This window comes from Artibeus jamaicensis, unplaced genomic scaffold (assembly GCF_021234435.1).
Source record: "Artibeus jamaicensis isolate MK-2021 breed Jamaican fruit bat unplaced genomic scaffold, CSHL_Jam_final scaffold_1964, whole genome shotgun sequence".
Lineage (NCBI taxonomy): Eukaryota > Metazoa > Chordata > Mammalia > Chiroptera > Phyllostomidae > Artibeus > Artibeus jamaicensis.
The window spans coordinates 2,707,098-2,722,418 of record NW_026522030.1 but is presented as its reverse complement, the minus strand read 5'-3'; the positions used below and the strand labels follow the sequence as shown (position 1 = coordinate 2,722,418).

General features: G+C 41.7%; 1 protein-coding gene across 6 annotated transcripts in view; it reads right to left on the bottom strand.

Annotated features, from left to right (window-relative positions):
• Positions 1-15,321, bottom strand: part of BRINP1 (BMP/retinoic acid inducible neural specific 1) — a 491,421-nt gene that overhangs the window by 116,480 nt on the left and 359,620 nt on the right. For all 6 annotated transcript variants that reach the window (XM_053656104.1, XM_053656101.1, XM_053656105.1 and 3 more), the window contains one exon: positions 9,170-9,437. In XM_053656104.1, coding sequence (XP_053512079.1) covers positions 9,170-9,387 — 218 coding nt within the window. In that variant the 5' untranslated portion in view covers positions 9,388-9,437. The remainder of the gene's footprint in view (positions 1-9,169; positions 9,438-15,321) is intronic.

Here is a 15,321-nt window from a genome sequence, read left to right as displayed (position 1 = left end):
CCTTCCCATCTGCTCTATTCAGGGAGACCTTGATCAGAAATATGGGTGAAATAAGGGATAAGGGAGAGGAAGGTGCAGGGTACTGGCTCTCACCATGGGACACTGACCCAGTCTCATCTTTCTTTGAGCCTAGTCAGCATCCTCTAATGCTCCTGGGTGAAGTGTATCTGAAGGACTTATGAAACCTAAACTTTTTACTGTCTGTGGAATACTATCATCAGAGGAGAAACCCACCGGACTTCCCAGATCTCCCAAAGGAATAGAGACTGTTTTCTCTGGAGTGGAAAGCTAGTTTCCCATAAATGCTCCCCATCTGCATCAGGAAGCAAAAAGCCTTTCACCTTCCTGGCATCAACAGCCACCCTGACTGAGCCCCTGTCTAAAAACACAGATGATCCCTTCCCCTCTGGTCCAGCAGCCAGACTCTGGGAACCTGGGAATGGTTGAAATACGGGCACCACCACATGCTGGTGCCCGGCCATATTTCAACCATTCCAACTCAAACTCATGAAGACCAAAATCAAAGACCATTTACTTTAATATTTTCCCTCACCCCTTTCCCTTTTTGTCTAAAAATACTTGCTCTAGAGAAAGGTTTCTCAACCTCTACACCACTGATGTTGTGAGCTAGACAGCTGTTTGCTGCAGAGGGCTGGCTGTGCATTGTAGGATGGTTGGTAGTTTCCCTGATCCCTGGCCTCTGCACACTAAATGCCACAACCAAAAATGTCCTGGGGTATTTCCAAATGTCCCCTTAGGAAGAGAAATATGCCTGACTGACAATCATTGCTCTAGGTCAGAGGTTCTTGTGTCTATCCTAGACACACTAAATCCAAATATGTGAGGAAGGACCCGGGCATTGGTACTTTTTAAAAGCTTTGCAGGTGCTTCTGATGCGCAGCCACTTTGCATATTGAATCAACTGTGGCTCTGGCCTCTGTTGAAGTTCCTACTGCTGTACCACAGGGTGGAATGCCAAACTTAGGAATAAGAAAAAATAGTGCAAAAGTTAAGGAAATGAAAAGAAAGAGAAAAAAGATAAGGCTATTACTTGAGACAGGAAAACTAAAGATACTAATTACATTCCTTTTAATTATAAACCAGGAGGTAGATTTTGTCCTAAGTTCTCAAAGCAAAAGCTCTACAGGTAGGGTGGCTTCCCAGGTGAGATGCCAGACTCCCAAGCTGAAGAGCGGTCCCTTTAAGAGTGCTCTGACTGAGGCCAGCATCCAAAGAAGTGACATTCGAGCTGCCAACACCAGGGAGTGCCAATGACTCCTTAAACCTGCTCTCCAGAATTCCAATCATTCTGAGAAAAAGAAGTTGTATAGACAAAGAAGTCTACTCAAATATTATTAATATTCTAGTAGCGATCTGTTTTCCAAACAAATATATTTATGTCATTTGGGAGGAAATGTAGCATGGTTAGCCATGCAGGCTCTGGAATCTGCTTGCCTGTGACATGTCCTACTTGACTGAGAATTAGCTCTTTCCTTGGACAAGTTGTGTAAATGGGGAAGATAACACGCGAGGCACAGGATTATCGTGGAAATCAATCAGCTGGAACAATTTATACACCCTGAGAAGTACCTGGTAGGTTTTCTATGTTAACAACTAACTTATCATCATCGTTATTATTATTATTTGACTATAAGATCTTTTTTCCTGAAAACGCCTTTTCATAGCACATTAAACTAGAGTTCCATATACTATGCTTTAAGAAATGCTAATTTTGACTAATTTTAGCTGCAATAATAGAAATATAAACTTTGCAACATGTGATGTCTAGATTCCATATGGAATGCTGAGGTTTATGGTTTCCTTTCAAGTTCAACCACAAACATCCTGAGTGATACAGCATGGACTTCTCTCTCACGATCACTTGTCTGTAAGCTCCTTGAAGGCAGAGACCTGTCTAAACCGCACATCATCTCCCCAGTGTATAGCATTTAGTATTCCAACTCACTACATATTCTTTAATGATTCTGGATAAGGACCACATCTCATTGATCTCAATAGAACCATCCACCTATCCCAAGCCCCATTCATTTTGTGGTCCTTTACCACAAAACCTAGTAAGATTTTTTGTGAAACACAAGAAAGAACCATCAAGAGAGCAGATTAAAACTAAGATTCATGCCAATTTGAACAAAATGCAAGAAAGTTAGATGATGAGACTCAATTTACCAAGAGTGATCTGCACTCAAATTTTAGGTGTTTATTTAAGGCTCAAACAAAGGTGCACCATAACCACAAACCACTTACTCTGCAACCTACAGGGAAGACAGCTCAGTGTGAAACCACCTCTATGGCACAGTCACTGCCACTACTGGTATCTCTCCCCTACCTTGACTCTCCATAACCAAAGCCTACAAAAGGTTATCACGATACTATTAGATCTGCCTCTGAAATAATTGCTAAATTTACAGCAACTACTAATGATCTCAAAGTCAGGAAAAAAAATAAACACAAAAATAAATCACAAAAAGCAATAAAAACATCAGAAACACCTTTGAACCGAACTGACTTTGAAATTAACATAAGTAGGACATAAATAATTTTTAGCAAAGCAATCAGCTCTCTTATGTAGAGGAAAGAGTGTGCATTTATGCAGCTCCTGCAAAATTCCAAGTCCCATATGCTTGATATCTATGTTATTTTTCACCACAACCACACATTTAATATTATCCTCATTTTATAGATGAGAAAACTGAGCCTCAAAGAGGTTGGTACTTGCCCATGTTCAAAGGAAGTCTCTTGGCATTTGCTAGTAAACCAGGTAATTAAGAACCAGGGAGAGTCATGAACACGTAGTGTTAGGGACTCATGTTGTGGATTCTCTAAAGCCTGCTTTTGAATCCCAGCTTGTCCACTTCCTAGCTGAAAGATGCGAACAATATACTCAGAATCTTGGTGTCTTAGTTTTCTCAATTGTAATATGGACAAAAACAGTATTTCCATCACAGGATGGCTATATTTAATGAAAAAGATATGTATAGGCTTATCAGAAAGTTAAGTGATTTTATTAGAATAGTGATTTAGAATCTTATGAAAAAAAATTGCAGATATAAAAAATTTTTAATTTTACAAAGCATTCTCAAACAAATGTTTATCATTTGCCTTAGTGGGTAGGACAGACATCATCCCTCCCAACAGAGGAAATAAGGTATCATCTACATACATAAAATTACACCTATTTGTTATTGAATCTTTTTCCTTCTACCCTACACTGTGGTCTTGTGGGGCGTGTGCTTGAGTGTGTGTGCATTATTATTTTCTTTTGCTTACCTCTTTATCTCTAATTATGGCACAGCTTACGGCATATGATTTGTGTTAAGTTCTAAAGCAACGGATATATGAATGAGTGAATGGTGCATGCACCAGGATGCCAAAGCTACAAAGTGGCTCTAAAATAAACAAAACCTGAGTCTCCAGACTCCAAGTCCCAAGTCTTCTCTGCTACCTGCCACATTCTATTTTTAAATGACAATATTTCACAGAATCAAGGACAGATTCAGACATGGAAAGGCCCTTGGAAACCACCTTAAGTAATATGTCCACTTTACAGGTGAGGAAACAGAGGCTAAAAAAGTTCCATTACTTAGCTGAAATCACGCATTGAGGAGGTGAGTGACCTGGGCCAGCACCAGATTCCCTGGGACCAAGATCGATGATGCTGCTATAGCATGCTGGTAGAAGCTGGCAGAGAAGTCCCCCCACCCAGCCTCCATGTGTCAGCTCAGGCTTGTGAGTGACACAGCGTGTGCCTCACACACCCAAATCACTACTTGTGCATATACTACAGCTCAGCTTGTGAAGCAACATGAGAGAAGGCTTCTGCTGAGATTTAATTTGAAAGGGTCTCTTCCTTGCCAGTGGCACCATCCCCCACTAAGACTATGAGCTGACACTAGCCTCTGGGTGCAGATGCACGGGAAGGAGATAGCCTTAACCCACTAAAATGAGGAGAGCAGACCATCTTCTGAAGCTTCTAGATCACTCAGGGCTCCGGCCTGGATTCAGGGTGGGTAAAACTGGCCGAAGCTTGAGGTCTAAAACATTTCAGTGAAGCTGGCTCTGTAGCATATGGCAATGTGGCATAATAGTCCACTAAGAAAGTCTATCCTTCCCGGTGCAAATGTCAACTTCCTAATGTGCTGTACCCATAGTAGCACACAGGAAGCACAGGAAATCACAGGTGGACATGTCCTAGTGTTTCAACAAAGCAGCACGCCATGGAGAGAAAGTGTAAATTAACCACCAGCCTGAGGAGTATGTCCTAGTTGGCATTTGCTCTGGTTTGACCTGGTTTGGAGAGTTAATTTGTCTCTGTTACCCATTTGCATGTCTATCAGAGAAGCCTCACCAAATCTCTGCACATAACAGGTTCCAGATCCACATTTAAGGTATTAACGTCAGACCAGTTACACCTGTCCTGCTCTTTCTTCTTTGTAGCACTGTGTGTGTGTTTAATTAATGTTAGTCTCTCCTACGAAAGCAGGGACCATGTTTGCTTCACTCATCATTGTATCATCTGCCCCCAAACAGCACTGGGCCTGTAGATGGTGCTTAATCATTATTTGAGGATTAAATAAAAGAAGAAAGAAATAACTAGATGACCAGGGGCCTGACCTCTGAGGTGAACTCCATCATTTAATTAACCATGTGACCTTGGTTAAACCTTATACTTAATTTTAGAGCTAGAAGGGAGCTTAGAAATCAGCATGTTGGCTGACTGCAAACTGTTTTAGCAGTGGAATCCAAAGGAAAGCATATGTAAAGCCTGGGTCCAAAAGCAGAAGAAGCAAATCTTCTCTGGGGATCCTGCCTGATCACCTCCTTCCCTTGGCCTGTCTTCCCACACTACGGTGACTTTTAGGACTTCTTTCACCGATCATCAGGATTTCAGAGGGCACTGGCTGAAAACCACTGACCTACATCAAACCTATCATTCAGTAAGTAAGGAAAGTAGGATCCAGGATAGGAGGGGGCTTGCTTAATGGCACTAGACCAGTGCCTGCTGAGCTGGAATTAGTATCCAGATGTCCTGACCCCAACCTCATTAGCAACCATTCACTTCTCAGGATCTGTTTAACTACCCTGGAAATGTTTAGCAGCATAGAAAAGATGTTTGGAAGTGGACTTTCAGAGCTCTGGAACACTCCATAGTCAGATACCGTGCTGGAGGGCCATGAAGCACTGTGGCTGGAGGAACAGTGGCTGACACTGTGGGTCAGGTAGATCTGTGTTTGGAGCCCAGTTCCACTCCACACCAGATCGATGAGCTAGGGCAGCAATTTTCAACTGGTGTTCTGTGACACACTGGTGTGCTGCGAGCTGACATTCTCAAAATATCTAAATCAGTAAAGTTATCAGTGAAAATTAAAATGGTGTGTTTTAATTTAAAAAATAAAAAATAAATAAAACATGCAATACCTGACTATTTAGTCAGGAGCACAGATCTCTTTCCCCTTAGACTGTCAAATAAACAGTGACAACAGCCAACATAACAATAGCCATTCAGTGTGAATGAATCAAAATTACACCTATCTTTAGTGTAAGATCGGCAAAAATATATGTTATTTGGTGCATCGCAGATTTTTAGTAATTAGTTTATGTGTGCCATGAGACATAAAATGTTGAAAATCTGTGGGCTGGAGCAATGCATTCAACTTCCCCAAGTCCTGGTTTTGCTACCTGTAAAATGCCAAAGCACTGCTCATCTCACAGAGGAAGTAGTGAGAACTGAGTGACCTGCCTTCATGACACATTGTAAGTGCCCAGTAAAAGGATGCTACTGTTGAACCTTCTGTAGCTGTGGTTCTACTGAGGATATCCTTTTAAGTCTCAGTTATTTCAACAGCAATCACTAACACATATTAATCATCTAACAAATGTGATAATTCCATCGTGAACTTCCATGATGGCCATCACCATGTCATATTGTGACTACTTATATTCTGACCAACTTATCTCTAGTGTCTAGCACAGGGTCAGGCATATAACAGTTGCTAAGAAACAGTTGTAAACAATGAATGGATGCCTTCAGTTCTAGTATATTTATTCATGTGGGTGGACTTATCAGATTTTGTTTCCAGTCCAGGCTCCACATTTCTCACCTATATAACCTTATTCAAGTCAATCATATCCTGATCTTTAAAATGGAAATTCAAGCCCCAGTTATCCCAACTTTAAATTGTCCTCAGGAGGCTCAAATAGAAGAGAAGGCCACCGATAAAACCAAGGGGTTGTTCATATCTGACAAATCACAAACATCTGGATCTTCACTACTTCTTCTCTTCCCCAAAATCCAACATCTCAAGCTAATATCTTTCCCATACCAGGGATTCCTGATATCGGAGCATTATGTTGTGTGATCAATGAGCACCATACTTAGTCTATGCACAGTCACTGAGCGCAATGGCTGTAGTCTGTCAGAAACTGTTTGAAGAATCCAAATTTGAATGGTTAAGTAGATAACTATTGTTCCTGGGTAACTTAGAAATAGTTCTCCTAAGAAACAGTTTAGACTTTTGAATCAATAATTACATATTTTTGAAATTCTGATCTTTTTTTTTTTTTGAAAGAAGAAATGCACCATTTTCTCATCCTGGTGCTGTTTTTCTTTTCATGCACACCCCATATTCATTTTTCTTAGTGTTCCTGTTTTTCATCATTCCCAGGGTACCTTTTCAGGTAACTCTGATTGTTTATTGCTCCTCAAGGCTCAAAAAAACTTCATCTGTGAACTCTTGCGTAAATGGGACCATTGCAAGACCTCAGTCACTAGTGGGTCAAATTTTAAACTAGGATCTGAATATTCAGTATGAAATCACAGGCATTTGCAGCAAATAGAGATTTCATAAATAACCCATTCTCAGCCCATAATGCCACAAAATGTGCAAAGGAGACATGCCTATTTTCATGTCAAAAATATAGAAGATATAAGACCTGAATCCTTGCCTCCCTAGGTGCAGGCCAAGATTCTTTCCTTCACCATGCTTCCCGGCTCTCCTATCCTAACTCATACAGAAGTGTTACTGGTTGTCCTTCCTTGACCTTAACACAAAAATTATACCTCTAGAGAGCTTTTTATATTCTCCAATTCATTTGCACCCACATCTAGCATGTATGTGTGTATACATGTGTGTAACTAACATGTGTGTAAATAACATGTGTACATACACATATACAAATACATATTCATGTATTTATGTATGTGTATATATATGTGTGTATGTATATGTGTATATATATATATATATGATGTCTGTCCAGAAAATGTTCATCCATTGTTAATATAATGAGAACAGCCTGGCTGCTGTGGCTCAGTGGATTGAATGCAGGCCTGCAAACCAGAGTCACTGGTTTGATTCCCAGTTGGGGCACATGCCTGGGTTGAAGGTCAGGTCCCTGATAGTGAGTGTGCAAAAAGCAACCACACAAAATGTTTCTCTCTCCCTCTTTCTCCCTCCCTTCCCCTCTCTCTAAAAATAAATAAATAAAATCTTTTAAAAATATATAATGAGAACAGTTTGAGTGACATGGATGGAACCTGGCAGCCAAGGAGAGTGGACTGGAATGCTCCTGTGTCAACAATGACAACTTCACTGTACTAGTCAGTGGGGGCAGTAGACGCCATCGAGTGAACATGTGTACTGTGTGGCTGTCACATTCAAAATGACTGAGTAGAGCAGTTAATCTGCATCAACTTTTGCGTTAAGCTTGAACATTCCTCCCCAGAAACTATTTGGATGATTCAGAAGCCTGCGCCTATGGGCAAATGGTGATTGGCAGCTTCACCATGACAACCCACCTGCTCATACATCACATCTGATGCAAAGTTTTTTTGCAAAACATCAAATCTCCCAGGTGACTTAGCCCAACTATAGTCCAGATTTTTCCAAAACTAAAATCACCTTTGGAAGAGAAGAGATTTCAGACCATTGATGAGATTCAGGAAAACACAATGGGAGAGAACTGTGATTGAGAGAGAACTGTGTGAGAGAGAACTGTGTGAGAGAGAACTGTGTGAGGTCTCAAGGTGCCTACTTTGAAGAGAACTGAGGTATCATTGTCCTATGTACAATGTTTCTTATATCTTGTATCTTCTTCAATAAATGTCTCTATTTTTCATATTACATGGCTGGATGTCTTCTGGACAGACCTTATGTATATTCTGTCCTCCAAAAGTTTCCAGTTAGGTAAAAAAAAAAAAATACAAGAATGCATACTAATTTTAAATGGCTTAAATCTAAAGAGATAGAGCTAAGTTGGCTAAGTTGGTTGGAACATTATCTGATAACCAAAAAGCTGCCAGTTTGATCCCTAGTCGGGGAACATGTGGGAGGCAACTCATTGATGTTTCTCTCTCACATCAGTGTTTCTCCCTCACATCCATATTCCTCTCTCTCCCTCCCCCTTCCACTCTCTCTTGAATGAGAATAAAATAAACCTTAAAAAAAACTAAAGAGGTATAAGGAAGGATAGGAAGCTGTAGAAATATCAGAGAAGCTGATCAAGTGAAATAAGGAGACCCTATGATGGCTTTAAAGAAAAGAGAACTTTGGGCTAAGTTCTTTTTATATGAATAGGATTCCAAGAGGCCAAGAACAGATTCAGATTTGTTCAAGAAGGATTGTTCACTCAGTGTCCATGCTTATTTCCAAATATGTGCATACCTTTAGGTAGGGTACTGGGTGCACAGCATTTGCAAAATAACACTACCAAAACCTGATGTGGTTGACTAAAAATATTGTTCCCAGGGTTAGAGTCCCAGTCCCCCCATTTACATTGTAACTTTACACAAGTTATTTCACTTAGCTGAAGCTGAGTCACCTCCCCTATAAAGTGGTGAAAACAGATCGACCCTACCTCTGGTAGTTTATAAGGTTTAAATGAAATGGTATATTTAAAGTATAAGTGCCATCTCCAGCATAGAGTAGTACTCAATGAATATTAGCTCTTTATTCTTGTCATTGCTAATCTCTTGTGCAAAGTAAAGAAAAAGGAAGAAAGAAAAAAAGGCTCTTCACCAAGAGCCTGCTGAAGGGGCATGATCCCTTGGCCCACACCAGATGTTCCCCTTATAGCAAGGCCCATGCCACCAACTGACCTGCAAAAGCATTCTATGAATGGAAATCAAAGGCTAGCTTAGCCCAGGTCTTACCTGTATATTTTATATCTGGTTGTAAATCCTTGTCGGTGTCTTTCCACAAAGGATAGGTAGCTCCTGGAGTGGTGGAAAGGCCCCCTGTCTGAAATGAGCCAATCAAATTCCTTGGAGACATGTTGGTCTGTCCCAGCTGGTTCCTGGTGGGAGGGCTGCACTGAGATACGGCCCCATATAAACAGGAAGTAGAGGAGCTCAACAAACCTCCAGTTCATGCTTTTCTGCCGGCCTTTTTCCTCTCATTCTTGCTCCATTCTGTGGAGTCCTGTGGAGAAAAGAAAAGGGAGAGAGGCAGGGAAGGGAAAAGAGAGATAAAAAATAAAAAAGAGAGAGAGAGAAGAGGGAGAAAGACAAAGGGGAAAATGGTATTAACACATCTTTTTAATACTACCTTAAATCAGTAGGGTATTTTAAGGTTTACAAAATCCAGTACAGTGTCTGGTTAAGAGCAAGCATCTATGGAGATCTGGGCTCACGCTTCTGCTTTTGCTGGTCACATGCTATATGAACATGTTAGTTGCTTCACTTCTTAGTGATGAAGTTTCCTCATCTGTAGAACACAGCACGGGTTTAAGTGCCTATACCTTGGCACCTGGCACATCAAAAATGATGAAGGCATATGTATTGAAAGAATACATGAAGTGAATAGATGCAGAAACAGAGTCTCAGGGATGTGGAGGCAGAGTCCAAGTGTCTGTCCCACCTATCATCTTCACAATCAACCTGTCTCTCCCGACAAGGACTCAGTAAATGAGAATTCCTTCCTCTCCTCCTCTCACATAAACACATACCTACTGAATATGCATTTTGCTTTTGTATAATTATATGAATGCACAAAGTCTCAAGATGGAGCATGACTTTCTGGGTTGGATACCTCACAGATGATGTGTTCATGGAGCTCTTTAGGGTCCACTTCTATAGGGCTCAGTAGAATGTCTCCCTCACCCCAAGGAAATGTGACCAAAGAATTCCCCTGTTGGTGATTCTAAGTCTCAACGTTCCCTGTGTTCAGAAGGGAAACTAAAGGCCAAGAAACTAGGTGGGGTCTTGCCCATCTCTTTTGGGGAGAATGGAAGCAAAGTACAGTGGTGCCATGTTAAAGAAATGTTAAGACTGAGGAAGAACTTAGAAAGAGGCTCCTTGCATGGAGGAGAAGAGAGAAACCACAAGGCCATGTCTAGCCTTTTGAAAATTTATAAATTGTTTTTTATCATTTCCTCATGATTCTACTTACTAGCCAGAACTGTGCTTTCTGTGTCCCCTACCCCACTTATTCTAGAAGAGCTTATCTGAGTCCATACTGAAAGGCAGCTTTGAAGCCAGGTTTTATCAGTTATCACCAGTATGATTTCAGCAAAGCCACTTAACTTTTCTGAATCTCAGTTTCCTTGTCTGCAAAATGCGATTAACAACAGCACCTGTATAAAAATACAATGACACAAATCACAGAAAGTGTTCCAACCAGTGCCTGGCAGTTAGTAAGTGCTGTACGATGGGGAGGACAATGGTAATGAAGAATGTTGGTCCTGATGATGTCCACTTATTCCCTGCTGGGAGTGTATTTGCTCATATTGTCCCCCCTGCCCAGCTGAGTCCTGTTTGTCCTGTAGCAGCCAGCTGAGTCAGGTCCTCAAAGGCCATTTCCTTTTTCTATTCATCCCCAGAATCATTCATTGATCTTTTCTCTCTGCTCTAGTTGCTCACTTTATATAACTGTATGTTGGTGCCTATTATTTTTTATTATACTTGATTGTTTCTGTGTCTGTCTTACTCATTGGACTGTGAGCCTTTGTCTGGCAAGAACCGTTAAAAGACTGTTTCTACACATGGCCAGCAGTGTGATTTGGGGCAGTCATGTCCTCTCCCTGGATCTCAGATCTTTATTCCTACCTTTTAAAAATGTGGCAAGGACACAGACATTGTGCCAAGTGTAAGGTTACCATAAGCATGGATAAATAAGATATCTTATTTGTCTACTCTTCCAAGTAGGAAAGAAAGTAAAGCTAAAAAAGAATAAGAAAATCAAACAAAGAGATGGAAATTTCCTGCTCAGCTGAATGTTTCTTTCTGTTGCCCAACTACACCACTTTATTATGAGTAGCTACAGAAATCTGTTTGGCCCCGCAAGCCCCAGCTGTCAGCGGCCAAGAAGTGAGGCACATGAGTGGAGGAGTGGGCTGTCAGAAGCTGTGGCCTCAAGTTTTGTTCAGAGCCTCAGACAAAGCCATACGTGGTGAGTACAGAACTGTCACAGCTGCAGCTGCCAACACTGTCTGCCAGGCCCACCTGAGTGGCAAGCAGGGGGTGGAGGCGACTGTTCGGAGATCCTGGTGGGGAGCTATGACACGCTGAAATCGCAGCATGTCACCCATACAAACCTTCCACATGGCTTCTGTTGTAAGTGGGTGCAGGGTGGGAGCTTGTTAAGAGAATGCTTGGCTGTTAGACTGTTCGCAAGGAAACACAATTCAGAACACTGCAGCTTTCCAAAGTGGAAGGAAGCTGTGCATCAAGCAGCAGAGTACACGTGTGTGTCTGTGCATGCAAGAGTGTGAGACCTTGGTCTACAGTCCTAGAATTTGCTGAAATCTAAAAGATTCAGTCCAGTTTTCCCCAAGTGGTTGCCCTTTTGTGACTCAAGGGACATCTTTGATTGTCATGACTGAGGGGGTGTTAATCACATCAAGTGGGTAGAGGCTAGGAATGCCACTAACCCTCCTACAAATGATAAGACAGCTTCCCACAACAAAAAATACTGAACCCACATGGCAGTGGTACAAAAATTAAACCTTGCTTTTATTCAACTTTTTTTTATAGGACATGACCTCAGAGGCCAATGGTACTAGACTTCTATCTTTTGGCTCCTTGTTTTGTTTTGAGATGTCTCAACAACACAGTGGGCATGTACAGCCATGTTAGAACCTTCTCTGTTGTTGAGGTCTACGCTAAAATCTGCTCGAGCAAGTAGGGACGAGTGCTTCAGGGAAGAAGTCTGAATGTGTATCTCTGATGACTTAGAAAATCACAATGATCCACAGAACACTAATAATGAAAACAGAAGTTTCTATAAGGTGAATCTTAATGGACATGGATGTTTTGTTGGGCAAGAACGAGAACCAGTGGATATGTTACCTTCATGTGGTCATATTATGATAGATACTGTGATTCGTATTCAGTAAACAAGCCCATGTTAGTACCAACTGTACTAGACACTCGGGATCATTTAAAAGTCATGTGACTGGTATTTATTGAGCATCTACTATGTACTTGGATCTCATGTCTGTCATCTTGGTAGTCATCAAAGAAACCAGTATAGAGTAGATGTTAACAGCGGTGACCACAGCTATCTCATTTCACAGATGAGCACCTTGGGACTTAAAGACATTGAGTAACTTTCCCAAGCTCGCAACTCTGAAGTACTAGATTCAAGATTTTAACCCAAATTTCTCATCACAAAGTCTAATAATTTCAACTACATCCCCACTGTTATCCCATCCCAGCTGAAATTAGGTCCTGTGCTCCATAGGTTCAATATATTGTGGGGAGTCACACCCATCCGTGAGACATTCTAATATGAAATATGCTGTCATAAATACTACAACAAAAGGAAAAATCCATTGGGGGAGGAATAAAGGTCAGGGATAAAGTTTTCAGTCCAAATATCTAAAAAAAAAAAATTCTACAGAAAACTGGAGCATGGCCTTAAACAGCATATAAGGTTTTATTAAGGAGAGATGAGGTAAAGGAAATCCCAGCAGAGCAAGTGGCATAAAACAAGTCTAGAGGAAGGAAGAGGGTTGAGTGAGGGCATGTGTGCCCAGGGTAGGACACAGGGTAGCAAAGATTTTGCTGGGAATAAGCACCTCTGAGATGTTTGATCATCTACATTTCTTTCTCTCTCATCAAGCAAGAATGCTGTATTTCATTTTGGTGTTATATGCTAAGGACAAAGCACTGGGGATGGTCAATAAATTCATTTATTCATCCATTAACATATTTAGCTGGAAATGAAATAGCAAACAGAGCAGCCAGGGCCCTCTGGGAGCTTCTTTGCTATTGGGTCGGGAGGAATAAACAAATGAGAAGTAATCCATGATGGTGAGGAGTGCTCTAAAGAAAATCAAAGCAGGTAAGAGAGGACTGAGAGAGAGGGTGCTGCTTTACACATGAGGTGTTCAGGAAAAGGTTCTCCGATTAAGTGGGTTTTCATCAGAGACCTGAAGGGGGTGAAGGTGTGAGTGGTGCAAGTGCCTGGGGCAGAGGGGTGGGGGCAGGGTGGGGAGATGTCAGTGAAAGGGAGAGAGAGAGGGGGTCAGCACCGGTTTGCATCTGGATATAGTCACAGGTCAAGATGCATTTCATTCTCCTGCAACGAGCTTATAGATGAGTTGCTGTGGAAGTTTAGTCTGAGGAAGGAATCATGCATTAAATGAATATCTGCTATGACCAGGAAAGTCAGTGTAAGAAAGGAATCATGCATTAAGTGAGCACTTACTGTATACCGTGAACCACTCTAGCTGCTTTACCCATGGGACTGCCTCTTGGTATCATGAGAGATTATGACTTCCATCTTATACAAGGGGGAGGGGAACTGAGGTTCAGAAAGTTTGAGGTCCAACAGAACTGAGCTGGCAAATGACAGAGTTAGTATTGGAGTCGGTGTTGTCCAGTTTGGGAGCCACTGACCACATGTGGCTCTCAAGCACTTGAAATGTGGCTACTCCAAATCAAGGTGTGCTATAAGTTTTAAATACACACCCACCAGATTGCAGAGATTTAGTCAGAGTAACAGAATGTAAAGTATCTCCCTAATATTTTATACTGGTTATATGTTGAAATATTACTATTTTGTATATATTGGATTAAACAAGACATTATTGAAATTCATTTTACCTGTTTATTTTTCATTGTCTTAACATGGCTACTAAAACTTTAAAATTACATATGTATATGTTATTCTATTTTTAATATTTTTATTTATTTATTTTTAGAGAGGGGAAGGGAGGGAGAAAGAGAGAGAGAGAGAAACATCAATGTGTGGTTGCTTCTTACATGGCCCCTACTGGGGACCTGGCCAGCAACCCAGGCATGTGCCCTGACTGAGAATCGAACCTGCAATCCTTTGGTTCCCAGCCCGCGCTCAATCCAGTGAGCTATGCCAGCCGGGGCAATGCTATTCTATTTTTATAGGACAGTGCAGGGCAAGAATGTTCTGTGGCAGTGCCTGAGAAGGTCACTCCTCCATCTCCAAGTTTTTATCCACATTTGGAGGACTGAATTCACTCTCTCCTACAACTGTTTGAGCCCCTGTGCCACTTGTTTCCTCCCTTCAAAATCAATAAACAAACAGACATTAAATACATCACAAACAAAAACTTCCATATTCAAGGGCCACATCTCCCAATTGCAATCCTACAGACAGCCCTGCCATGCATTTTGCAACTATTGTATTTCCAACATGCATAAAGAGAACTTCTTTCCCACAAGTTTAGAGCCTGTAAAAAGGGGGCCAGTTTTATTCCCAGTGCTCCCTTGACCCCCATGACCTTCTGTCAGTCCCAGGCCCTCGGTTGCAGGTACTCTGGTAGACATGGAGCAGCAGAAGAGGGATGTAGAATGGAGAGCATGTGGGGTGCCCTTGGATGAACCGTGCTATATATAAGCCTGCAAAGTTATTAAGGGAATCAGGCTCATCCCACACAGAGCACTTTCTCTAATTGTTGGCATTGTAAATCATTTACATCCGAGCAGCACACAGAAGAAATGAGAGAGAAGGGCCTTCCACAGCTTTGTCACCAAGCTCTTCCGCCAGTTCTGTTTGCACTGCAGAGCCATGGCCCACATTCTGGGCTGAGAGAGATAGGAAATGGCTCCTGTACTCCCCGCTCCCCACCTTCAGGGTCCCTAAGGTGGGTCACCAGATCTGAGGTCACCCACAGCGCCTGCCTTTTGAGCCTGGGTCAACCTGATGATCTCACCCAGGCTTCGACTTAGAAACCCGGATCTCCAGCTCAGAATTCTCACCAGAGATACAACCTACACAGCTGGGTGACTCTGAGCACTCAGTTTCCTCATCTGCACAAGGTGAACAATAACAGGAGGATGAGTAGTACCTCTTAGGGTTCAAAGAAGGATTACATAGAATTTTT